This window comes from Mesoplodon bidens (assembly GCF_964165515.1).
Source record: "Mesoplodon bidens genome assembly, chromosome: 13".
In the NCBI taxonomy this organism is placed as follows: domain Eukaryota; kingdom Metazoa; phylum Chordata; class Mammalia; order Artiodactyla; family Ziphiidae; genus Mesoplodon; species Mesoplodon bidens.
In genome coordinates, this window is record NC_138169.1 from 65,440,063 (window position 1) to 65,467,436 (window position 27,374).

A 27,374-nucleotide genomic window follows, 5' to 3' on the forward strand; every position below is an offset into this window, starting at 1 on the left:
ACATTCTACAAAATAACTGACCAGCACACATCCACAGTGTCAAGGTCATGAATGATAAGGAAAGCCTGAGGAACAGTCTCAGGTTGGAGGAGACTAAGGAGATACAAGAAGTAAATGCAGTGTGGGTCCTGGAAAGGATTCTGAAACAGAAATAAGAATACTGGGAGAAAAAAACAAAACAAAACTGGTATAATTCAAATAAGGCCTGTAATTTAGTTAAGAGTATTGTACTCATGTTAATTTTCTGGTTTTGATAATTGTACTATAGTTATATGTAGTTATATGTGTTGTTAGCATCAGCGGATCCTGGATGAAGGGTTTACATGAACTGTCTCTACTATTTTTGTATCTTTTCTGTAAGTCTAAAATTATTTTAAAATAAGATGTAAAAAAAAAATCAAGGTGGAATCGATTCAAATATCTTCTCTTCTGGACAACCTATCTAAAACTGCTCCCTTCCCAATGTTATCTATCCTCCTCTATTTTTCTTATTTACTGCTACCTAAAATAGCAAATATTATAAAATAAGCTACAAGAATATATTGTACAACACAGCAAATATAGCCAATGTTTTATAATAATTATATATGGAGTATACGCTTTGAAAATTGTGAATCACTATATTGTACACCTGTAAATTATATAATATTGCACATCAACTATATGTCAATTAAAAAAAAGAAGAAAAAAGAAAACAAAAAATAAAAAATATTAGTGTACAAAAAAAGCAAATATTTTACTTATTTCTCATTGTCTATCTCCTCCACAAAAAACAAAAAAACAAAAAACCAAGCTCTATGAAAAGGCAGGGATTTTTGTCTACTTTGTCCATTGCTGTATCCAGAGTTTAGAACAGTGCCTGATACATATAGGGAGAGACAGTTAAGTGAATTAAAATTGCAAAGAGGATGGTAAAATAAAAATTAGAAAAGCAGGTCTGGAGATTGAAAATTTTACTCCAGAACTCTTGAATTCTAACAAGTCCCCATTTCCTCTTTAGCATATATAAAGTGAGCTTTTCATTCATCTACTTATTACATTTACTGAGCAACTCCTAGGTACCAGACATCAAAGGGATGCAGATGACTAAGACATGACCCCTATTCTCAAGGAAGTTACAGGTGAGTGGGAGAGAGAAAACATTTAAGTAACTACATACAAGGTAGAAGAGGAGGGGAGTCCCCAAAAATGTAAATATAAAATGCAATGGATATTCAGAGGAGGGAGGCACAGGTAGGTTGAGGAGTAAAAGAAAAGGCTTCCTAAATGTTCTTAAATTGATCAAGGGCTTCAATGAATGCTTAGAATTTGAGTAAGCAAAAAGCAAAGGTGGGAGAATGGTATATTGGGAAAAGAAAATTGTGTCAGTAAATCCAAAACCGCAGGAAGGAAGAAGGCACAGAGATAGTTCCGCTCGGCTGGAGCACCGGGTGGGGGTGGGGTAATGGGAAGTAGGGAGGCAAAGGACTGGAATGGCAGGCTGGGGTTAGACTGTGAATGGTCTAGAATTGCAGCCTAAGGGCTCCAGACCTTGTCAGGGAGCAACAGGGCTTGACCTCTAAATAGTAGAAGGACGTTACTAGAGCACTGCTCTACAAAAATTCTTCATGGAATTTTAGAAGACAGAATTCTAGACTCATAAGAATTGCAAGACATCTTTGGGATCATCCTGTGTAACCTTTTTTTTTTTTTTTTTTTGCGGTACGCGGGCCTCTCACTGCTGTGGCCTCTCCTGTTGCGGAGCACAGGCCCCGGACGCACAGGCCCAGTGGCCATGGCTCATGGGCCCAGCCGCTCCGCAGCATGTGGGATCCTCCCAGACCGGGGCACGAACCCGCGTCCCCTGGATCGGCAGGCGGACTCCCAACCACTGCGCCACCAGGGAAGCCCCTGTGTAACTTTTTATTAACAGGAACTCTTTCAATCTTTTCCCCCTATGTTATAGATTTGAGTTCGTTTGTCATCTCGTGCTCTTTTTACATTTACCATCCAGAACTTTTCGTGAATACGACACTTCGCTACTTCATGAAGCTCCATATGGACTGCTAAACAACTTTACCCATCAGAAAACACTTCCTTAGGTGGAACTAATACCTGTCTTTGTTCAGTAACTACCCATTGCCCTTGGCATAAAATGAGAAGCTTAATTCCTCTTTCACAGTATAATCCTTAAAGTAGCTGAACACAGTTTTTATATTTTTCTCTCTTTTCCAGGTTATATATCCCCTACTCCTCACCTATGTGACCTACAGGCTCTTTACTATAACTTTTCCTGCTTGTGCACACATCTTGGTTTACCAATGTGATGCTCAGATGGAACCTAACGATCCTAGTGCGGTCTTACTGGCACAGAAGGGGATAGTACAGGACAGTGGTAAACAAAATGGACTCTGGAGAAAGACTGCCTTGGTTTGAAGCCCAGCTTTGCATCTGGGCAGTAATTTAACCTCCCTGAGCCTTAGTTGCCTCGTCTAGAAAATCAGAATAGCATCAACTCATAGTGCTATAAAGCGCTTAGAAAAGTGTCTTGTAGCATTATTAGTATTATTGTTGAGCTTGAGTTCTCAAATTTTACTCACAGGTTATATCTGCCAGCACCGTGAGAAACTGTGCATTTGAGCCTTAAGATGAAAAAGGCTGGCAGCGCTTATACCATTCTTTTTTTTTTTTTTTTTTTTTTTTGCGGTATGTGGGCCTCTCATTGTTGTGGTCTCTCCCGTTGTGAAGCACAGGCTCCGGACGCGCAGGCTCAGCAGCCATGGCTCACGGGCCCAGCCGCTCCGCGGCATGTGGGATCCTCCCGGACTGGGGCACGAACCCGTGTCCCCTGCATCGGCAGGCGGACTCCCAACCACTGCGCCACCAGGGAAGCCCCCATTCTTTTTTTTTTTAAGTTTTATTTTATTTTTTTTATTGGAGTATAATTGCTTTACAATGTTGTGTTAGTTTTTGCTGTACAATGAAGTGAATCAGCTATATGTATATCTATATCCCCTCCCTCTTGGACCTCCCTCTCCCCCACCCCATCTTACCCATCTGGGTCATCACAGAGCACTGAGCTGAGCTCCGTGTGCCATACAGCAGGTTCCCACTAGCTATCTATTATACACATGGTAGCGTATTTATGTCAAACCTAATCTCCCAATTCGTCCCACCCTCCCCTTCCCCGCCCACCCCATGTCCACATGTCCGTTCTCTATGTCTACGTCTCTATTCCCCCTGCAAATAGGTTCATCTGTACCATTTTTCTTTATTCCACAAATATGCATCAATATATGATATGTTTTTCTCTTTCTGGCTTACTTCACTCTGTATGACAGACTCTAGGTGCATCCACATCTCTACAAATGACCCAATTTCATTCCTTTTTATGGCTGAGTAATATTCCATTGTATATATGTACCACATATTCTTTGTCCATTCATCTGTCGCTGGACATTTAGGTTGTTTCCATGTTCTGGCTATTGTAAATAGTGCTGCAATGAACATCGGGGTACATGAGCCCTTTTGAATTATGGTTTTCTCAGGGTATATGCCCAGTAGTGGGATTGCTGGATCATATGGTAGTTCTATTTTTAGTATTTTTAAGGAACTTCCATACTGCTCTACATAGTGGCTGTATCAATTTACATTCCCATCAACAGTACAAAAGGGTTCCCTTTTCTCCACACCCTCTCTGGCATTTATTGCTTGTAGATTTTTTGACGATGGCCATTCTGACTGGTGTGAGGTGATACCTCATTGTAGTTTTGATTTGCATTTCTCTCATAATTAGTGATGTTGAACATCTTTTCATGTGCCTCTTGGCCATCTGTATGTCTTCTTTGGTGAAATGTCTGTTTAGGTCTTCTGCCCACTTTTTAATTGGGTTGTTTTTTTGATATTGAGTTCCATGATCTGTTTGTATATTTTGGAGATTAATTCTTTGCGCATTTCTTTGTTTGCAAGTATTTTCTCCCATTCTGAGTGTTGTCTTTTCGTCGTGTTTATGGTTTCCTTTGCTGTGCAGAAGCTTTTATGTTTAATTAGGTCCCATTTAATTACTTTTGTTTTTATTTTCATTACCCTAGGAGGTGGGTCAAAAACAGATCTTGCTGCTGGGGCTTCCCTGGTGGCGCAGTGGTTGAGAGGCCGCCTGCCGATGCAGGGCACACGGGTTCATACCCCGGTCCGGGAAGATCCCACGTGCCACAGAGCGGCTGGGCCCGTGAGCCATGGCCGCTGAGCCTGCGCGTCCGGAGCCTGTGCTCCGCAACGGGAGAGGCCACAACCGTGAAAGGCCCGCGTACTGCAAAAAAAAAAAAAAAAAAAAGATCTTGCTGTAGTTTGTGTCAGAGAGTGTTTTTCCTATGTTTTCCTCTAAGAGTTTTATAGTGTCTTACATTGAGGTCTTTAATCCATTTTGAGTTTATTTTTGTGTATGGCATTAGGTAGTGTTCTAATTTCATTCTTTTTTTAAAAAATAAACAACTTTTTAAAATTTATCTATCTATCTATTTATTTATTTATTTATGGCTGTGTTGGGTCTTTGTTGCTGCGTACAGGCTTTCTCTAGTTGTGGTGAGTGGGGGCTACTCTTTGTTGTGGCGCATGGGCTTCTCATTGTGGTGGCTTTTCTTCTTGCAGAACACGGGCTCTAGGTGTGCAGGCTTCAGTAGTTGTGGCGTGCGGGCTCAGTAGTTGTGGCTCGTGGGCTCTAGAGTGCAGGTTCAGTAGTTGTGACGCACGGGCTTAGCTGCTCTGTGGCATGTGGGATCTTACAGGACCAGGGATCGAACCCATGTCCCCTGCATTGGCAGGTGGATTCTTAACCACTGTGTCACCAGGGAAGTCCTAATTTTATTTTTTTACATGTAGCCGTCCAGTTTTCCCAGCACCACTTATTGAAGAGGCTGTCTTTTCTCCATTGTACATTCTTGCCTACTCTGTCATAAATTAGGTGACCATACGTGCGTGGGTTTATCTCTGGGCTTTCTATCCTGTACCATTGATCTATATTTCTGTTTTTGTGCCAGTACCATACTGTCTTGGTTACTGTAGCTTTGTAGTATAGTTTGAAGTCAGGGAGCCTGATTCCTCTGGTTCTGTTTTTCTTTCTCAAGATTGCTTTGGCTATTCGGGGTCTTCTGTGTTTCCATACAAATTGTAAAAATTTTTGTTCTAATTCTGTGAAGAATGCCATTGGTAGTTTGATAGGGATTGAACTGAATCTGTAGATTGCTTTGGGTAGTAGAGTCATTTTCACAATATTGATTCCTCCAATCCAAAAACATGGTATATTTCTCCATCTGTTTAGGTCATCTTTATTTTTTTTTTTTTTGCGGTACACGGGCCTTTCACTGCTGTGGCCTCTCCCGTTGCGGAGCACAGGCTCCGGATGTGCAGGCTCAGTGGCCACGGCTCATGGGCCCAGCCGCTCCGCGGCATATGGGAACTTCCCGAACCGGGGCACGAACCAGTGTCCCCTGCATCGGCAGGCGGACTCTCAACCACTGCACCACCAGGGAAGCCCTATGTCATCTTTGATTTCTTTCATCAGTGTTTTATAGTTTTCTGAGTACAAGTCTTTTGCCTCCTTAGGCTTCAATTTTATTTAGAGGATATACTCTTTTCCAGTTGGAGATTATTCTCACTAAAGGAGATAAACTAGCATTTGAAAATGGGAGAATGCATAAATCAGTCAATCAATCATGTAATCTTGTCCACTGTTCCTATGCTGAAGGCCCACAATTTCTTATTTTCTTTGCTTTCTCCTCTCAGAGGATCAAAGGCCCCTTCCAATTCGAGTCTTTGACAACGTTTGTGTAAGTTCATGCCACTTCATTACTTTTGGCCTCTGTACATACCATTCTTCTATCTTTTGCAGGTATCCTTTAAAAAAAAATCCATGCTCGTCAAGGGACTTCTCATTCTGTTTCTTTAGTTTCTTTTGATCGTATGCCACGCTGTTGGCAACTCAAGCACCTTTCTTCCCCTCTCATGCTGAAAGCCTGGAAACTACATGTCCTAGCGTCTCTCCAGAAGGGCTTTGGGTTAGACTGTGGCAAGGAGAGGAACTTGTATTTCAGAAGGCAGAAGAGAAACAGAGGCCACTGGTGCTCTGGTAACAGTGGTGGGCAGACTGTGGGCTTCAGCAAACGTTTTGACAGTGGTTTCTAGCAATCCTCCTGCAGACCTCCACATGGATGACTGCAGGCAGGCCAGACCATCAGTGACGACATTCTTGCCACTTCTGATTTCCTGAAAACCAGCACTGTTTTTTTGCTGAAGTTGGCTTCCTTAGTCCTTTCAATGACTTTCAAATTTCCTATATTAAATTGCTTTCTGTTCGCAATCAGGGGTTTTATTTCTCTGACAGGTTTGGTAGGGAAAACAGAAGGTCCTCTCTATAACTCGAGTATAAAGGATTTTGTAAGGAAAACAGAGGCTTATGCAACTGTTGGAAAGGCAAGATCAGGGAAGCTGTGACAGAAGACTGTCTTCAGCACTGGAGTAGGAGGTTCTCAAGAGCTCACTGCAAGCTGCTGCAAACCTCAGTATCTCTGGGGAGACATCGACGACCCTGGCCGCCTACAGCACCAGGCCAGGCAGAAGCTGCCTCTGGAGAATAATGGCTTCTTCTCTTCTGCTTTCCAAATTGCATGCAAGTGTGCCTCTCCTTGGCCGACTGCAATTTGGAACTATGCAGACAGGAGGATTCTGGGAAATGTACTCTGGGTGCTTCTCTGTGATGCAGAGGAGACTGGAGAAGGAGGCGAATGTGATACAGAGTTGAAAACAAATACTTAAGTACAAACGTAGTTCTCATATTTGTTTACACAGAACAATCAGTGATTGGATAGTTAATATTTTTTATTTTATTTGTTTTCCATCCCACTTGAACTACATTTTTTCTTGTTATGAACCATATACAACTTTTAGCAATTTATGTTCTTTTGGCATACAAACCTGACTATGCCCTCTGCTATTATGAACTGAAAGGTGATCTCTGTCATAAAAAATCCCCAGATTAATAATATTTCCTTATTATTTCTTGCATCTTCTGAGAGTAAAAACTGTTATCACAAGTTTATACAGTTTCCTGCTTTGTGGAGAATGATAATTTTAGTATATACACAGACAAAATTATACTCTTAGGAATGGAAACGTTCTTAAAAGTCACACAGTTGGGGGCTTCCCTGGTGGCGCCGTGGTTGGGAGTCCGCCTGCCGATGTGGGGGACGCAGGTATGTGCCCTGGTCCGGGGGGATCCAGCATGCCGCGGAGCGGCTGGGCCCGTGGGCCGTGGCCGCTGGGACTGTGCGTCTGGAGCCTGTGCTCCGCGGCGGTAGAGGCCGCAGCGGTGAGAGGCCCGCGTATCGCAAAAAAAAAAAAAAGTCACACAGTTGGTTTTCCCCACCGATATTTGAGTCCTTACAATTGGAATGGCAAATAACTGTACATGTGCTCCTGGCTTTCTGCTCCTGTTGCCAATGGCAGGCGTTGCTAATGGATCTCAGCACTTTTCCTGCTGCACCTGAACTCAGCCTTAGAATCCTTCTCCATTTACCGTGCCGGCCAGCTAGTACCAACAGATAAGAGCTTCATGCAAGATGGAACCTATCTGCATCCCTGTCAACTGGCCATTGTCCTATTACTCTTAACACCTCCAGTGACAGTGAATGCACCACTTCCCAGAAGTTGCCTATTCCATCTCTAAATACAGTTGACCCTTGAACAACAAGGATTTGAACTGGGTAGATCTACTTATGCATAGATTTTTTTCCAACAGTAAATACTACAGTACTACACAATCCATGGTTGGTTGAATCTGTGAGTTCAGAGGAACTGTGGATACAGAGGGCTGATGATAAATTGTATCTGGGTTTTCGACTGTGTGGAGGGTCTGCACCCTGGACCCCTACATTGTTCAAGGGTCAACTGTAGTTCCATTTCTTAGAAAGTTCTTCCTTCTATGGGACTGAAATGCAAGTTCCTTCTACCCATTGGTCCTATTCCTGAGACCACACATAATAAGTCCAAATCTGCTTTTGTAAACAATTCTTCCAGTACTTGAAGACAAGTCTCTTCTGCTTGGATCCTGTGAATTCCCTTAATCACTCCCTGTGTTCTTTCACAATTTTGGTGATTCTCCGAAAGTTTTCCAAATTGTCTTATGGTGTGTGGCCTCCAAAGTTTGCTCTGAATTGTCTAGTACAGACAGCCTCCAGACACTAGTAGCAGGTCGACTCACATATACTGTTGAGCCGCACAACATTTAGCAAAGCAGAGCCAGGCATCTAACGGTGAAAGACTCAGCTAGCCAACATCTGAAAGTTGTCCTTGAGACCGCCTAGTCCAAGTCCAAATCCACCTCCATGAACAGTTCTTCCAGTACTTGCAGATCAGTTCTCTAACCAGTCCATCAGAACCTACGTTCAGCCACCATTCCCTGGAGCTTCTGTAATCAATGCAGACTATAGCTGTCTCCTAAAAGGCCTAAGTGCACTCCTCTGCCCACCAGACAATTTCTTGGACGAATTCTGTTAGCACTTCTACCTTTCCACCGTGGTCCAAGTCAAGCAATAGTCTAACTGATCTCTCTGCTTTCATTGCTGCTCTATAGCCTACCCTCAACACATCTGCCAGAGTGGTCCTATTAAAACTGAAACCCCATCGTGTCTCTCCTCTTGCACTGGTTTCCCATTTCACTGCACCTCCCCACCCCCAGCATCCTGTTTACCTCCTGTTCCTCTCCCCTTGTTCACACAGCTCTAGCTGCTTTGTTCTTTTCATTATTTCTTCAACATGCTTGGCATCCTCCTGGCTTTGGACCTTTTTAGTAGCTGTTCCTACTGCTTAGGACTCTACTCTGAATAAGCATGCCTAATTCTCTCGCCTCTTTTTTTTTTTGGCTAAAGGTTTGCCCGGACCATTCTCTGTAAAACTTTCTCCCATCACAACCTCACAGATACTCCCAGACCTCCTCAAGCTGCTCTACCTTTTCTGTATTTTCCAGAGCATTTATCACATCCTAGTCCCCTAGATCATTTTGTTATTTATTTTATTACGCTGATTGTTCACTGTCTGTTTCCTCCTGCTAGACTGTGAACCCTGAAAGGGCAGGGATCTTCGCTCACTACGTGCCCAAGCACTTACAGCAACACTGTCACAGAGCAGACGCTTGAGAAAGACTTGCTCAGTGTTGATGGAACCTTGTGGCGAGCTTAAGCCTAATGTCATATGTCCTCATCATTGGTCACTGCCATCTTCTTTTGTACCTTCGTCCCCATTCCTCTCTGTACTTTCTCTCCCCCGATGCAGCCTCCTATTACTTCCCTGCCTCCCATACCCTACATTGCCTTTTCAAACCCCAATTTCATGGTGAGGATGACAGTTCAGTGCAGGGACACTCTCAGTCCCTGCACTGAATCTTCTCTCTTCACCACCTCTTTAACTGAAACCTGGTTCTCCCCTCAGGACTCCCAAACCCCTGCAGCCTTTGGAGGTAAAAGCTGCTTGTTCTTTCACACTCCCCAGCCTTCAGGGTCTGGAGGTGCAGCTGGTGTCTTCTTTGTTCTCACTGTTGTTGCTTGGCTATTATCCTTCTACCCTTAAGTACAAAGCTCTGTTCATATGAGGCTGGTACCAGCTTCTTCTCCTCCTTATAGCTGCCGCCTACTGACTCCTAGGCCTCTCTCTCGTTTACTACAGCATCTGGCTCAGTCTTTCTTTCCGCCCATGGCTTATCATCCAGGGTGCCTATGATGCCCATGGGTATGGCCCATCCTTGGCTTCCAATTCATAAACTGGCTCAGTCACACTGACGTTCATTCACATCTGTATCATTTCAGTCCCCCACTCATGTTGTCATGGAGATCTGCTCCTTTTGAACATCTTTGGTCTAAATACACTGCTCTCTAATCACAATTTCCATTTCTTCTACCATGCTGGCTCTTTGATCTCATCAAAATCCCCCTTCCCTTGACTCCTCTGCATTATCCTTTCCTTATGGTTTCTTGATAGCTCCACTTCTTTCTTGACTTAGCTTAAACACCATGATCCATCACTTCCTATGGGTTGCCAGTCTAATCATCATGGATTTTTGTACTGGTTAACATGGTAGAGTTCAAGTAAATTTGAAACAGTGAGAAAAAACCCGAAAGACCTCAGATGTCTTACTTTAGGTAAGAAAAGAAATAATATGAATTCTCTACACTTCAGGAGTTGTCAGGAAAAGAGAGTAAAGTCAAAGCTGGAGGGTCTGGTGAACCGTAATCAGGTTTTATACTATTGCCACATGGTGGTGCCATTTTAGCTGATAAGCAGAAACCCCTCCTTTGCTCAGCACTGCGTGAACTGCACAGCTGTTTACGGACAGTGGAACTTCTGCAAGTGATTATGACTAATGTGCTGTTGCTTTATAAACTCTGTTATTATAGCTGAAAATATTTTCATATCCTACCATGTTCATTAAGCAGCGGCTCTAGTGATAGTGCTGAAAAACAGAGCCCCACAAACAGTAACTCTGGAACAGAAGCCAGTTGTGATAAAACACTATGAAGAAGGCCAAACATTCACCATAACACCCTGTGTGCTGTTCATTTAGGAACAAGTACTCTAAAAAAATGAGAGGTAATGAAGGAAAAAATTAAAAGAAGTATTAAGGTAAAAATGGGCGACAATGCTGTACATTCATGCATCTTCCCCCAAATATCGCTCTTACATATTTTCCTATGGGAAAATTAGTCTTGAAGTATGAGTTTTACATCATGAGATCACTTCAGGAACATATCTAACACACAAATGTAAATGCCTCCTCAAAATACAATATTTCCCCTACCTCTTCCATAAAGTGATCCTGTTCTATAGCTACTCCCGGGCACACAGCAAATAGCGTGGTGATTATGAACATGGACTTTGGAGCCAGATGGCCTGGGTATGAATCTCCTAGTTTCCTAATTTTCTAATTATATGGCTTTGCGTTAATTACTTAACCTCTCTGTGCACCAGATTCCTCATCTGAAAATTAGGATGATAACGCTACTTACCGTCAAAGGGTTGTTGTGAGCATTGATCGGGTTAATATATGTAAGACACTTAGAACCTCCCAAAAGCACTGAATAGACACTATGTAAATATTAGCTACTGTTGTAGTCATCATCATCGCCATCACCATCACCACCATCCTCCCATCAACCACTGATGATACTTACAAGACTGTATTTATTTCACTGGGTTAAAAAAATAAGGTGCTCCTTTATTCATAGTATATATATAAATTACTCATAGTATATACAGTGGTTACTCACAGGATATGCAGTGGTGTGAAGACAGTCCTTTTGCTATTTCTTCTGGAAAACTGTCAGAATCCTTCACCACAGTTGTGTGTGTCAATATACAGTAGAGTAGGCAGCGCAAGTTTAGAGAGCCTTTTCCAGCGCAAGTGCTGTGTAAGTGGTATGATTCTGAATAGAGCCCACTCAGACACTAATATTTACATCAAGTGATACAACAGTATGTTTCTTCCCCCAGTCTCACCTTCAGCCTGTCCTTGGGCAGTGCGACGATCCCTTGCTTGATGATTTCCAGGACCCGTTCCACTGACAGCTCAGCTCCAGCTTGTAGCAACCTCGAGCTAAAGAAGGTGATCACCTGGAATGTAAAGTGTTATTTTTTTAAACAAGTAGATGTATGAGAGGTATTTTCAGTAGATGCCTTTCTCACATGGTAGTCAAAGGATCATCGTTCCATTTCTTCGAGTGACCTGGCTTTTAATTCACTGGCTCTCCTAAATCAGTCCTCTGTATAAAGGGTTTGATGGCTGAACCAGAGCCAACCCCTGAATATTCAGGGTTGATTATGCATTCTGTGAATTAAGCAGGCTCCTGAATTCTGCCCTCTCTTGTGTTGTCTCACCTTGCATTCATATTTCATTTAGAGAGAAGCACCCATCAGAAGGTAGGAAGAGAAAGCTAAAGCTTAATATCTGTTAATATTGAGGCTTAATAGTAGTTGTCCAGAAAAAGTCTTAATAAGAAAGAAATTTGAAGCTAATGGCTAAAATGATGTTTTGGGGATTATTTATCAATTTAATTTATCCACAACACTCTTACCTCTGAGCACCGGGGATAATCAACAGCAAGCTGTAATTTTTTGGTTTCATGTCACAGTACAGCCTGAACTATGTAGCAAGGTGCTAACACAGTAACATTTGGAAATAACACTGTCTCTTAACACTTGTCATTAAAAACTAAAAGACTGTCATCATTTTTTAGGAAATCACTTAAAAACCACAATGTTAATAAATCAAGAAGACCATAAGCCACTTTTTATTCAAGAGACTATACACTATAGACAAGTGTTTATAGTCAGAGATGCCTGCAAAAATATAAAAATTTATGTTTCTTAAAAAGTTGAGTATTTCCATTTACATGTTTTCTATTTTATAGGTAAATTATTTTAAGTTAACTAAGAGTTATTTCCAAATATTTTTCTAGATTTTCTTTCAAGACTACTCTCCTAAATATTAATTGTTCAAATGCACAATAACTTTTCTCCTAACCATTCTAGTGGAAGGTGCATGATATGACATAAATGCCACTGAAATGGATTTATTCTGGAAAGTAGAGACCCAGCTGGAGCCAGAACCCTAACAAGCTTGTGCCTTGTGGCAATGAGCGAAAACAAAGGCAGCCAATGCCTGGTTACACTGCTGTTGATTCCAAATAAATCATTTCTTTATCTCAGGCAGTTTGCTGGCACCAGCTCCTTTGCAAGTTGCTTATTTTGTCCATGACAGGTTGGTTTTCAACATGTGCCTATGGGTCTTGTTTTTTCCAAGTCAGATTTTAAGCTCTCTGGGATAAAGTTTCGTTCACAAGAGTTTAGACACAGCAGGTAGTGTAACTGATTTTCATAACTTGTAATTAAGTCTCTTTTTATTTATTTATTTATTTTTGGCTGCATTGGGTCTTCGTTGCTGCGCGGGGACTCTCTAGTTGCGGCGAGCGGGAGCTACTCTTTGTTGTGGTGCGCGGGCTTCTCATTGCAGTGGCTTCTCTGGTTGCAGAACACGGGCTCTAGGCATGCGGGCTTCATAGTTGTGGCACATGGGCTCAGTAGTTGTGGCTCGCGGGCTCTAGAGCGCAGGCTCAGTAGTTGTGGCGCACAGGCTTAGTTGCTCCGTGGCATGTGGGATCTTCCCGGACCAGGGATCAAACCTGTGTACCCTGCATTGGCAGGTGGATTCTTAACCACTGCACCACCAGGGAAGTCCCTCTTTTTTATTTTTAAATGGACACTTTATACGTGTAAAATAAGTAAACTATGTGAAAATATTTTTTGAATTTTGGTTGTACCTGAAGTTTTTGTGTTTTACTTAAGACACCAATGATACCCTTGACAACTTATTCAGTGGAAGAAATAATCAGGGAATTTACAAAGGAAATAGATGATACTTGGTGTCTGCAAGAAAGACGCAATGTGTACAGAAACTGAAATTCAATAAAAGGGAAAAAAAAGAGAAAGATGCAATGTAGTTGGGGGACAAGACACTGATCAAATGTATAATTAAATGGATTTAAGACATCCTGGTAATGTACACTACAAACTGCTCAAAGTCAGAGGCCCAGGTTGGGTCCTGCCTGTGATACTTACTAACCATGTGACTTGTAAGATGCTCAACTTCTTCCAGATGTAGAATTGTGCAGTGGTTTGGAGCACTTATCAGGTGTCAGATTGCTTGCATTTAAATCCCAACTCTCCTTATAAACTTAGGCAAGTTATTTAACATCTCCATGCCTGAGTTTCCTGATCTATAAATGAGGAAAAATAGAATGCCTGCCTCATGGGGTTGTTCTTAGAATTAAGTTCATACTTGCAGAGCACGAAGAACGATGCCTGGCACATGGGAAGTGCTCACAAATGTCAGTAACTATGATTATCATTAGGTGTATCTCAGTATCTTTGTTTATAAAATGAAAAAGTTGCCCCATCTACTGCATAGGAAACAATCATAATACATGTAAAAGTAGTCTGTTAAGGATGAAACCCATGAATCTTAGTACCCCACCAATGTATCTGATCAATAACAGTTCTTTGTAGTTATATGTCTCTCTTCTTGATTTTATGCCTGATATAGGTGAAAAATTTGTAAGAACTGAGTTTGGTGGCACAGGTCATCTCACCCAAACCAGTCAGGACTATCAAGTGAAATCTACTGAAAGTAAATTTTAGGAAAGCCTGCAGGTTAAAACCTACATGATCCCCATTAGTTTAATACATTACTGAGGGTCAAATTAATAAATCAATAAAATTAATAAAATTTTATTCATTTTATTTTTTCAGAAAAATTAAACAGTACCAGATTGGGGAAGTTTTCATAGTTTGCTTAGGTTGCACAGGTTGCTTCTGTATCTTGGCAGTTATAAAAAATGCTGCTGTGTACACTGGGGTGCATGTATCTTTTTGAATTAGTGTTTTTGTTTTTTTTCAGACATATATGCAGGAGTGGCATTGCTGGGTCATACGGTAGTTCAATGTTTTCAATTCAATTTCAATTTTTCATTTTTTTGAGGAATCTCCATACCGCAGATATTGAACTATCCTTGCATCCCTGGGATAATCCCCCTTGATCATGGTGTATGATCCTTTTAATGTATTGTTGGATTCAGTTTGCTAATATTTTATTGAGGATTTTTGCATCTATGGTCCTCAGTGACGTTGGCCGTAATTTTCTTGTTTCGTGACGTCTTCGGTTTTGGTATCAGGGTCATGCTGCCGCACAGAATGAGTTCAGAAGTGTTCCTTCTTCTGAAAGGTTTGGGAATAGTTTGTGAAAGACAGGTGTTAATTCTTCTCTAAATGTTTGGTAGAATTCACCTGTGAAGCCATCTGGTCCTGGATTTTTGTTTCTTGAGAGCTTTAAAATGACTGATCCAATTTCATTACTTGTAATTGGTCTGTTCATATTTTCTATTTCTTCCCAGTTCAGTTTTGGGACACTGTGCATCTCTAGGAATTTGCCCATTTCTTCTAGGTTGTCCATTTTATTGGCATACAGTTGTTTGTAGTAATCTCTTATGATCCTTTGTATTTTTGTGGTATCAGTTGTAACTTCTCCTTTTTTGTTTCTGATTTTATTGATTTGGGCCCTCTTTTTTTCTTGGTGAGTCTGGCTAAAGGTTTATCAATTTTGTTTATCTTTTCAATGAATCAACTCTCAGTTTCACTGATCTTTTCTATGTTTTTCAGTCTCTATCTCATTTATTTCCACTCTGATCTTTATGATTTCTTTCCTTCTACTAACTCTGGGTTTTGTTTGTTCTTCATTCTCTAATTCCTTTAGGTGTAAGGCGAGGTTGTTTATTTGAGATTTTTCTTGTTTTCTGAAGTAGGCTTGTATTGCTATAGACTTCCCTCTTAGAACTGCATTTGCTGTTCCACAGATTTTGGATCATTGTGTTTCCATTTTCATTTGTCTCCAGGATTAAAAAAAATTTCCTCTTTGATTTCTTCAGTGACCCTTTGGTTGTTCAGTAGCATATTGTTTAGCCTCCACGTGTCTGGGTTTTTTGCATTTTTTTCTTCTTGTAGTTGATTTCAAGTCTCACAGCACTGTGGTTGGAAAAGATGCTTGATATGGTTTCAATTTTCTTAAGTTTACTGACAGTTGTTTTATGGCCTAGCATGTGGTCTACCCTGGAGAATGTTCAACGTGCACTTGAAAAGAATGTGTATTCTGCTGCTTTTGGATGAAATATTCTCTATATATCTATTAAGTTTATTTGATCTAATGTGCCACTTAAGGCCAGTGTTTCCTTACTGATTTTCTGTCTGGATGATATGTCCATTGATGTAAGTGGGGCTGCACAAGGTGATCTGAAGATGAACAGATGACCCCTGCAAATGCCATGGATTATATTATAGCAACAGAACTCTGAGCTTAGAGAACCCAAATCTCTTATAATGCTCAGTAAGAGTGTCTACCTTTTGCTCCAGAGGGAGACAAAGACATGCTCCCATCTTTACCCCATCTGATCCCAGGTATCTGCACAACTCATTTTCTACCTCCTTCAAGTTTGAGCTCAAATGTACCTTCTCAGACAGGTTTTCTCTGACTGCACTCTTTAAATCTGCAATATCCCAACCCTATTCCAAATAGCACTCATTATTCCTCTTTCTTCTTTTTTGGCATTTTGGCATAAGCAACTAGGTAGATATTGATGTCATTTACAGAGCTAAGGAAGACTGCAGAAGAAAAAGCAGATTCATTTTGTGTTTGATTTTTTTTTGAAGAAAATAATGAATTCTCATTTAACCTTGTTCAACATTTGTGGGACTGTTGTATAGTCAATTGAATGAGCTAGTTTGGAGCTCAATAAGAACGGTCAGGTCTGGAAATACAGAAAACCTAGTGTAAATTTTACACTGTCAAGAGATAAAAATAGTTCTTGCCTTTACCATACCACAAAACTATTGTTGTTCACTGTCTCTGTCCTATACTTATATTCAGCCATGAAATTTCTTTCATGCCCTCTCTTGTTTGGTGCGGTATTTCTATTTTGTCCTGTTGCTTAATTCAGCCAGATCATATCATCTTATGAGTTAGAATGGAGGGTTATGTACAAATGGCTAACAGTAATTTGGCTACCTGAAAAGCACATGTCTAACTCCTTCGGCAGAAGTTAAAAGTACTCCAAGGTTAGTCACTCCTGTCTCAGACATTCAACATTGCTTAATGTCTAATGAAAAACATCAACTCTCAACTCCCTGTCGGCTAAAAATAACAGTAGATTCATAGTCTCCTCTACCAACATTTTTCAAGGTTAACTCCCTGAAAGAAGAAATAGCAAAGGTTTGCTTAAGCCAAGATTTCAGGAGCATTTAGGGGAGGGAAGGAGAAGGTAAAGTGCTGAAAGAGGCAAAAGTAGAGATGTTATTTTTATATTTCTCACGGTATTCTTTTCAAAATATGTAAAAAAGAGTTTAAAATGATTTTGAATGAATCTCCAGTGTGTCCAACACTATTTTAGATGATAGTATTCAACAAAAAGTTGTTGGAAAATCTGCTCATTTGGAATCTTATTTAGGTTTATCCAAGTGAATGCTGAAAATATGGAGTTTATAATGAGAAGATCTGGATTCAAGGCTGAGTGATTTACTAGCTAAGTGACCTTGAGCCAACCATTTCACCTCTGAAGACTTTCTCTGCCTCCTTCACAAGGATAATTTAAGGGTCAAATGAGATAGGGCGTATGCAAATAGCCCTCAATGATAAAGCCCTACGCAAACATGTGATCACTATTTAAGAGGCTTTTTTTTTTTTTTTTTTTTTTGGGTCTTGTTGCATGGCTTGTGGGATCTTAGTTTCCTGACTAGGGATCGAACCCAGGCCCTGGCAGTGAAAGTGCCAAGTCCTAACCACTGGATGGCCAGGGAATTCCCTAAGAGGAATGATTCTTAGGTGGGGATCTGTGTTAAAATCACCTGGGAAGGCTTCTCTCAGCCTGCTGGTTTCCTTATCTGTAAAGTGGGATAACAATAACTAGTTTACTGGTTTAAAAAGAATAAATGAGTAATATTATGTAAAGGTACTTAGCCTCATTCCCAGCACTTAGTAGGGACTCAAAAATGTTTAGGCATATATTTATCTAGTTTTAAGAACTACACAACAGCACACAGTCAAATGTTTACCCAGAGATTGCATTTTTCACGAATACAGTTGGAGTGTCAGTAAGTGGACAATTACTGACAAGGACAGGAAAGTGAACACTGGATATAAATCCAGTTTAACACCCTGCTTTTATTTCCATGTGGTGGTATACTGTGAGAAAAACAAGTGAGGTCCTTTCTATTTCCTCATCTTTACTCTAATTTTCACCTCTTCCAAAGGAGACTAAGTTTCAAATGGATGTAGTTTAAATCCTTTGCATGGTTCTTGTGTGTCCTTTCAAAAAATAATATAGTCCTTCAGGGTTATTTTTAAGGATGTCAACAGCCTGGTTACTAAGAAAAGAACATCACTTTCACCATTGGTGGAGTAAAGACTGATTTGACATTATTAGAAGTGAACTTGAAGGAGAAAGTAAATTTCCGGGTTTGTTTTCAGATGTTTTCAGGCAGTGAATAGGCAAACCAATGAGAAACTGTAGGAACGTTTAGTGAATGGGGATAGTAGTCAGGCATGATGACTACAAACAAGGGTGTTATTATCAAACTGCCTCAGTTTGAGTTCTGGCTCTATCACTTTCTGAATATGTGATCACAAGCAAGTTAAATCTCTCTAAGTTGGTATCTTTAACTGTAATTGAAAATTAAAATGAAATATACCTCAAAGTTTGTTTTTTAATGAAGATTAAGAGAGATCATGCACGTAAATGCTTAGCAAGCATGCAATAAAAGCTAGCAACGCTAATGATGAGATGAATAGAAAAGGAGCGAATGGTTTCTGATGTGGTTTAAACATTTAAAACTAAATAATCCAAACAATGTATTACAACGTGATCATTTATCATTACAGTTATGACCACAGGAAAAAAGAAACTTTGGTTAGTCTTTTATCAGAAACAAAAAGAAAAAAATGCACTATTATGAAAAGAGGTATTGGTAATTAAAGAGAAGACATTTCCAATACACTGCAGATATAGATTATCTGACATATATTGTGCACAGTTCAGGTGACTATCCAGAGAAAGAAATGTAGAATGAGTGAGTGAGAGAGAAGGGGGAGGAGGAGGAATGGAGGGAGGGAGGAAGGAAAGGGTAAAAGGAGAAAAAAGACAGGAAGAAATGAAGAAAGAAACTTAAATCAGAGAGGTCCAGAGAAAGGCAAAAGTTATGAGACAAGGGGTAGGGGTTTGCCATAAGGGCAGACTAAAATGATTAGGATGACGCATGTTACAAATATGAAAGCTAAAAAAGGACGTATTGGATAGTTCTATAATTCAAAGATCTGGATAAACCTTGGAAAAACCAGGATATCCTCCATCCTGGAATGTGAAAGAGATACATTTATAAGTATTATAAGAAGATATTATTTTAGCACTTCAGTGCTCTTTCCTGGGTGGTATTCTTAGACCCAATTAGACATCGAGAGGCTCAAGAATATAATAGCGGTTCTGTTTACTTTGTATACACTTGAAATTTTTCATAATAACAAGTTTTAAAAATTTAAAAAAAGGGCTTCCCTGGTGGTGCAGTGGATGAGAGTCCACCTGCTGATGCAGGGGACACGGGTTCGTGCCCCGGTCTGGGAAGATCCCACATGCCGCAGAGCGGCTGGGCCCGTGAGCCATGGCCGCTGAGCCTGCACGTCCGGAGCCTGTGCTCCGCAACGGGAGAGGCCACAGCAGTGAGAGGCCCGCGTACTGCAAAAAAAAAAAAAAAAAAAAAAAAAAAAAAAAAAGAGTGTAATAGGCCACACTGAGCATAAGATTAATTTAAAAGGATAGAAGGCCAGGAAAAAGAGCATGCCAACAGCACAGTCCCAGGCTTTTGTTTTCCCTGGGAATACGCACAGCAGTCTCGGGCCTGGTCTTTGGACCCTCAAACGATAGCTGCAATGTGAGAGAATGAGACTACCATGGACAGATCCAATAGCCACCCTAGCTTAGAAGCCATGTCCCAAACAGAAACCAATAGCCCTTGTGATAGTCTCAGCTTCTAGGTCCCTGAAAAGGACATGCCTGGTTATGAATTTTTTCACTCAGGGAAGATGAAAGCTATAGTCCTTTCAGTCCAGACTCAACTTACCATTCAAAGGTCATTCTATCATATTCTCGTTTTATTACAGCAGTGTTACCTAGTAACATGGCTGACATTCCACCTTCATCAGATTTCCAAGGAACAGAGCTAAAAGCAGCTTAACCCAAGGCCAATTTCCCATGTAAAAGAGAAAAGGGTTTTGTTGAACCTTTCCTCACATGCACAGCGAATCTTAATCTCAGTATTCTACTCCCCAAAATGGTACAAGCAAGAAACTAGAAATGAATTTGGACAAATCCATGAACAGGCTGGCTAGAAATGGCTTTTTATTTTATTTAAAAATTTTTTTTTGGCCACACTGCGCAGCTTGCAGGATCTTAGTTGACTACTTCGTTCTCAGAAAGCATCTAGCCAACAGAAAATGGTAGAAATAAGCTCTGATGGATGTCCCTTGGGCAATCATTTGTTTCATAATCTTGTTACCACTACTTACCAATTTTAAAAGGAGGCGCTTTTCCCATTAAACAAGAAGGACATGGGGCCAGAGAAGAAATATTTGAGAAGCAGCTTGAGGATGCTCTCACACATCCTAAATATCAACAAATCTACATGGGAGTACTGGTTCATAACGGTGAGAATTTAATTAAAGAATATAAATGTCAAGTCTAACTCTAAGATATAAACATGCTCATTTGAAATGATGTTTCTGCTTTATCCTAACTGCAAAGATGACAAGAGTACCCAGCTGCCCCAGTTCTGTTAATGAAATCTAAATAATACTGATAGTAGTTTAGGAAAATGACAAGGGTGTGTGTGGCAAAATAATTTGCTATAGCTGCAACCATTAGGTATATAGTTGAGGCGACTTAAGGAAAGCTCATGAAAACGCTAATTAAAGTGACAGCAAAGAGGAGGGTTTTTTTTGTTTTGTTTTGTTTTGAACATCTTTATTGGAGTATAATGGCTTTATATGGTTGTGTTAGTTTCTGCTATATAACAAAGTGAATCAGCTATACGTATACATATATCCCCATAGCCCCTCCCTCTTGTGTCTCCCTCCCACCCTCCCTATCCCACCCCTCTAGGTGGTCACAAAGCACTGAGCTGATCTCCCTGTGCCATGTGGCTGCTTCCCACTAGCTATCTGTTTTACACTTGGTAGTGTACATATGTCCATGCCACTCTCTCTCTCACTTCGTCCCAGCTTACCCTTCCCCCTCCAATGTCCTAAAGTCCATTCTCTACAACTGCATCTTTATTCCTGTCCTGCCCCTAGGTTCTTCAGAACCATTCTTTTTTTTTTAGATTCCATATATATGTGTTAGCATATGGTATTTTCTCTTTCTGACTTACCTTACTCTGTATGACAGACTCTAGGTCCATCCACCTCACTACAAATAACTCAATTTCGTTTCTTTTTATTGCTGAGTAATATTCCATTGTATATATGTGTCATATCTTTATCCATTCATCTGTCGATGGACACTCAGGTTGCTTCCATGACCTTGCTATTGTAAACAGAGCTGCAATGAACATTGTGGTACACGACTGTTTTGGAATTATGGTTTTCTCAGGGTATATGCACAGTAGTGGGATTGCTGGGTCATATGGTAGTTCTCTTTGTAGTTTTTTAAGGAACCTCCATGCTGTTCTCCATAGCGCTGTATCAATTTACATTCCCACCAACAGTGCAGGAGGGTTCCCTTTTCTCCACACCCTCTCCAGCATTTACTGCTTGTAGATTTTTTGATGATGGCCATTCTGACTGGTGTAAGGTGATACTTCACTGTAGTTTTTTTTTTTTTGCAGTACGCGGGCCTCTCATTGTTGTGGCCTCTCTCGTTGCGGAGCACAGGCTCCGGACGCGCAGGCTCAGCGGCCATGGCCCACGGGCCCAGCCGCTCTGCGGCACGTGGGATCTTCCCGGACCGGGGCACGAACCCGTGTCCCCTGCATCGGCAGGCGGACTCTCAACCACTGCGCCACCAGGGAAGCCCTTCACTGTAGTTTTGAGTTGCATTTCTCTAATGATTAGTGATGTTGAGCACCCTTTCATGCTGACAGCAAAGAGTTTTAATTTTTATTTCTGTTTACCTGCAATCATTACACAGCAGTGATATGGAGCAAATCAATGAACAGATCTGCAACAGTATACATAGTCGTAGTTAAACTCATGTAAGTGTGTGGATTCCAGAGTATTCAGCAGTTTACAGAACTATGTGTTAAGAGTCTGGAATGGGAGCCTGGTTATAGTTCAAAGCTGATTTCAATTAAGTAGTGAACAAGTACACAGGACTCTACTGGGATGAGCAAAAATTAACCTACTTGGGTAAACTGGCTTAGTGAGAATGGATAGAGATGTTCTTAAGTATCTTAAATTTGATCAGAGTCCATGTGTCCATTTATGTATTGCTGTTATCCTGAAAGAAGACTGGGAGTTTTCACTTTAGAGGCCACTCTCACCCTCTCTTCCCCACCCCCAATTTTACCCAGCCTCTCTCTACCTCAGCCTTTTTTTTTTTTTTTTTTTTGTGGTACGCGGGCCTCTCACTGTTGTGGCCTCTCCCATTGCGGAGCACAGGCTCCGGATGTGCAGGCCCAGTGGCCATGGCTCACGGGCCCAGCGGCTCCGCGGCATGTGGGATCTTCCCGGACTGGGGCACGAACCCGTGTTCCCTGCATTGGCAGGCGGACTCTCAACCACTGCGCCACCAGGGAAGCCCTCTACCTCAGCTTTTAAAACCCTCACAGATGGGCTTATGGACGCCAGGCAGGAGCCCGGAGGACTCTTAATATGAAGACACTGATCAGTCCAAAAATAAGACTTAGTGATATTGACAGGAGGGGGCTCAAAAGGAAATGGCCATCTAATGGGAGTTTCATAGAGAGGAAATAGCAGGAGACAGAGAGAGAGAGACGACTGGGAAGAAATAATTAAAATGAATATTTGAAAGTTCTGAGCATGAGCCTCTAGACTCAAAGGACCCTCCAAGAGCCAAGTACAGTTGACCAAGGCACAGCAAACCATGAAATTTCAGGACACAATAATAGGGAGATCCCCAAAGCTTCCCAAGAGAGCAAGTCATATGTAAAAAGAGAAGAAAAACATTTTCGGACACGAGAAACTAAAAAATAAAAAACCTACCTCACATACACCCTTGCCCCAGAAAGCTACTGTAGTCTATGCTCCACCAACATGAAGCAGTAAACCAAGAAAGAAGAATTCACAGGAGCCAAGATCAACCAAAGGAAACAGGTGGAGGAAATTCCCAGGAAGGTGCTGAAGCTGGGCAGGAGAACCAGAGTACAACCTGGTTGGAGCTGGAAGCCAGCTCTCCAAGAAAAGAATGGAACTGAGAATTTGATGTTGGACTATTTTGAGAGGAGTTTCAGAGTTACATCAGAAAGTCTGTACTTGTTAGTGACTGGATATTTGCAAAGCATAACCAAGAAAGGCCTAGAATCCAGAACATACAAAGAATCTACACGAAGATAAATAACTTAGTAGAAACAACTGGCAAAAGACTTGAATTAGCTTCAGAAAAGAGGAAATCCAAATTAAACCTATAATGAGATGTTACTGCAAAACTGACCAAACTAAGTGTTCACGAGGATGTGAGGCAACAGGAATGTTACACACCACCAGCTGAAGAGTAAAATGACAGCACTCCAAGGGAAACGGTTTGGTTCGGTACATGTTATGCAGCAAATCCACTGTGAGGTGTACACCCTGGAGGAAGGCGTGTACAAGTGCTTACTTATGATGGAAATTATATATTCATACTTGTGCAATGATTTAATTATTAAAAATCTTCCTAAATGTAAGTAACACAAGGACAGGGATGGTGGCTCTTCTGTTTCCTCTTGTGCATTATGAATCTGATTAGCTATGCAAGAAATTTTTGTGGAATCAAACTGAACTGGGAAACACTAATGTAACAATAGAAAGTTTAGCAGAAAAACCTTTTTAAAAAGGACAGGAGGTGAAAGTTCATAGACCTGTGAAAAATGTTCAATCACACTAATAATGAAAGAAATAAAAATTAAAAACAATAATGAAATACCATTTTTGATATAAAAGGACAAATATTAAAATAATTAATAAAGCTGTAAAAGCATAGTGAGATACATCCTCTCATACCTCACTTGTAGAAGTATAAGATGACACACAGATGCATTCATTGTACAATATTCCTGGAAAGCAATTTGACATGGGTTGAGTTGTAAAAATACTGATCCCTCTGACAGCAAAAACTAGTACAATTCCAGTTTTAAGACTACTTCAAAAATAGAACTAAAAAAGGTGAGATACGATGTATTTACAAACTGATAATTACAAATTAATACAAAATCTGAGAAACAACCAAATGAGCAATAATGGGATAAGAGTTAATATATTTTAGGACCTCCATAAATACAGGTTATACAAACACTAAAATGTGAGATTTTCAAAGAATTGATGATATCACAGAAAAATGTTAATAATGTTAAGTAACAATGGCAGAATACAGAACTATATAAAGTATGATCTCAATTCTACTAAATATATATGCATGCGTGTATATATATGTCTGTATATAATACATACACATACGGAAGGTGACAATTGTTATAGCAGAATAGACAGCAAATAGAGTTAACGTTGAAGAGACTAATTATTGCAGTTTTTTTTATCAAGGTTTGTTAAACTTTCTCTACTTTAATATTTAAAAAAGAATCATAATAAATATCTCCATTTACACTTACCAGATCAATATTTTGCATGATATCCTGAAATGAAGGATGTGTTCGAAATTGTTCAAAGAGATCTCGTTTGTAAAGAAGTGCATACACCAAATTTGGATTGTGATGAAGAGAATTTGTCAGGCAGGAGTTGATGATCTCTAACATCATTCGAATCACTTCTTCGATGACATTTAGGTCTTGTGCCTGATAAAGAAAGAAAATCCCCATATAGAGTCTGTGTTTTTCTCCTTGACACAGAATTAATTAGAATGAGGGCAACTGCTTCGCAATTCAAACAGCATTGGAAAGATCATGCAAAAGAGCTCTTCGAGATTACTTCTGTCAAGAATTTTTACAATTAAGTTTATCAGTTACTAAAGGATTTAAAATCTTTTGAACTTAGTATGGTGATAATTATAAATTTCACATAATAAATTATAGACTTGCCTATCTAGAAGGAAATTTGGAGCTTATTCAGTACTTTGATTAATAGATCCTAATTTGTACTCTTATCACTGTATCACCCTAAATCATTAGACTTGCACAGTACAAAGTGGTGGTAGGGTCTTACCAATTCCAAGCAAAGTGTCTAATTCAGAATATGACCTAATTTTTCTGCACTGTCATTTCAACGTCCATATTTACATATAAAGAGCCTACTGTTTTGTTTCTGCTTCCTCAGAGTCAAAAGCCTTTGGGAATCTGAATGTGAAATAGTTATAAGAGCAAAACTCAAAGCAATCAATATCTCTCTTGAAAGAAAGAACAATGGAAAGCAAAAACACAGGTGAATACAACACTTTCCTTCTCCTCTTGAGTTTTCTAAATTATGTTTGACAGCTGAAGCAGAAATTATAACACTGTCTGATGTGGTTCTCAATGGATGTAAAGGAACACCTAAGACAATTACATTATAAACCAGGGAGAGCAAAGGGATTTAAAGAGGGAAGGTTTCTACATCTCACTTGAACTGGTAAAATGTCAACACGACTAGACTGTGGTAAGTTATGTATGTAAATGCCTAGAGTGAATTTATACAAGGAGATAGTATACACAAAAATACTACTGATATATCAAAATGGAATTCTAAAAAAATGTTCAAGTATCCACAGGAAGGCAGTCAAATAAGACAGATGAGAAACAAGGAACAAACAGAAAGCAAAAAGTAAAATGGCAGACTTAAGTTCTAACATATCAATTGTATACAGTATAAATACAATAATTAAAACCCAAAGAATGGCAGAGTGGATAAAAAACACATGACCCAACTATATGCAATCTATAAGAAACTTCAAATACAAAACTCACTTTAAATAAAATTTAAAGTAAAAGATAGATAGAAAGTAAAAGAATGGAAAAAGATATAACATGCAAATATTAATCTAAAGAAAGTAGGGATGGCTATATTAATATCTGATAAAGTACACTTCACTTCAAAGACTGTATGGCCTACAAAATAAAAAATACTAGCTGGTGCCTTACAGAAAAGTTTACTACCCCTGGTCTAGCAGACAAAAAGGTATACTTATTCCATACAATTGACCTCCACCTGTATTGTTTTAACCATAATGTCCAGCATTCAATCAAAATTTATGAGATAAACAAAAAGCAAGTAAAAACAATCCATGTCCAAGAGACAAAGTAATCAGCAGACTCAGAGATACACAGATATTGAAAATATCAAATAGGGAATTTAAAAGAATTATGATACACAAAATCTACTATGAGTCTATAATATGCTTGCATTGATGGGGAATTTTAGCAGGGTTGAAAATTATGAGGGAACTTCTCTGGTGGTGAAGTGGTTAAGAATCTGCCTGCCAATGCAGGGGACATGGGTTCTAGCCCTGGTCTGGGAAGATCCCACACGCCACAGAGCAACTAAGCTTGTGTGCCACAACTACTGAAGCCTGTGTGCTCTAGGGCTCATGTGCTACAACTACTGAGCCCACTTGCTGCAACTACTGAAGCCCGTGCACCTAGAGCCCATACTCCACAACAAGAGAAGCCACCACAATGAGAAGCCTACGCACCGGAACGAAGAGTAGCCCCCACTCACGACAACTAGAGAAAGCTCACATGCAGCAATGAAGACCCCATGTGGCCAAAAATAAAATTTAAAAATTACAAAAAAAACCTATAAGAAAGTAACAATGTGGAAATGTTAGAATTAAAAAAAAATGGTAATAGCAGTAAAGAATATCTAGATAGGTTCAACAGTAGACTTGAAAGAATCTTTTAGAGATAATGGCTAAGCATTTTTTTTAAAATAACAAAAGAATCAAACAACAGATCCAAGAAGCTCAGAATAACTCCAAAGTATTCCCTAAACAACCCCCCCACCCATACAACAAAAAACCACACAACTAGATGCATCATATTCAAACTACTGAAGACCAAAGAGAAAGAAAAAATCTTGAAGGCAGCCCAAGGAAAAAACAGATTAAATACAGAGGCACAAAGCTAAGAATTACAGTAGACTCCTCATGAGAAATTATGCAAGCCAATTTAAATGGAGCAGCATCACTAAAGTGTTGAAATAAGAGTCAAGCAAGAATTCTATCACTAGCAAAAATACCTTTCAAATAGGAAGGTAAGATAAATACTTTCTCAGACTAAAAAAAGTTGAGATAATGTATTACTTGTACACCCACACTATAAGAAATGTTAAAGGAATTTCTTCAGACAGGAGGAATATGAAACTAGACAGAACTGCAGATCTACACAAGGAAATAAAGACATTTTTATTTTAAATCATTCTAAAAGAAAACTGATTTCAGAAACAAAACAGTAACAATGTATTATAGGTTTATAGTACCTGTAAAATACGTAAAATTTATCAAAATGTCTTTCTACTAATGGGCATCCAATTTATTTTGTTTCCTTGTTTCCATAAACAAGGCTGCAATAAGCATCCTGGTAGATCTGTTCTTTTTTTTTTTTTTTTTTTTTTTTTTTTTTTT

The 27,374-nt window shown here is 39.9% G+C and overlaps 1 protein-coding gene across 3 annotated transcripts in view; it reads right to left on the reverse strand.

Moving 5' to 3' along the window:
• Nucleotides 1-27,374, reverse strand: part of DYM (dymeclin) — a 384,724-nt gene that overhangs the window by 53,939 nt on the left and 303,411 nt on the right. For all 3 annotated transcript variants that reach the window (XM_081253056.1, XM_081253057.1, XM_081253058.1), the window contains 2 exons: nucleotides 24,433-24,615; nucleotides 11,521-11,634 (listed from right to left, as the gene is read on the reverse strand). In XM_081253056.1, coding sequence (XP_081109182.1) covers nucleotides 11,521-11,634; nucleotides 24,433-24,615 — 297 coding nt within the window. The remainder of the gene's footprint in view (nucleotides 1-11,520; nucleotides 11,635-24,432; nucleotides 24,616-27,374) is intronic.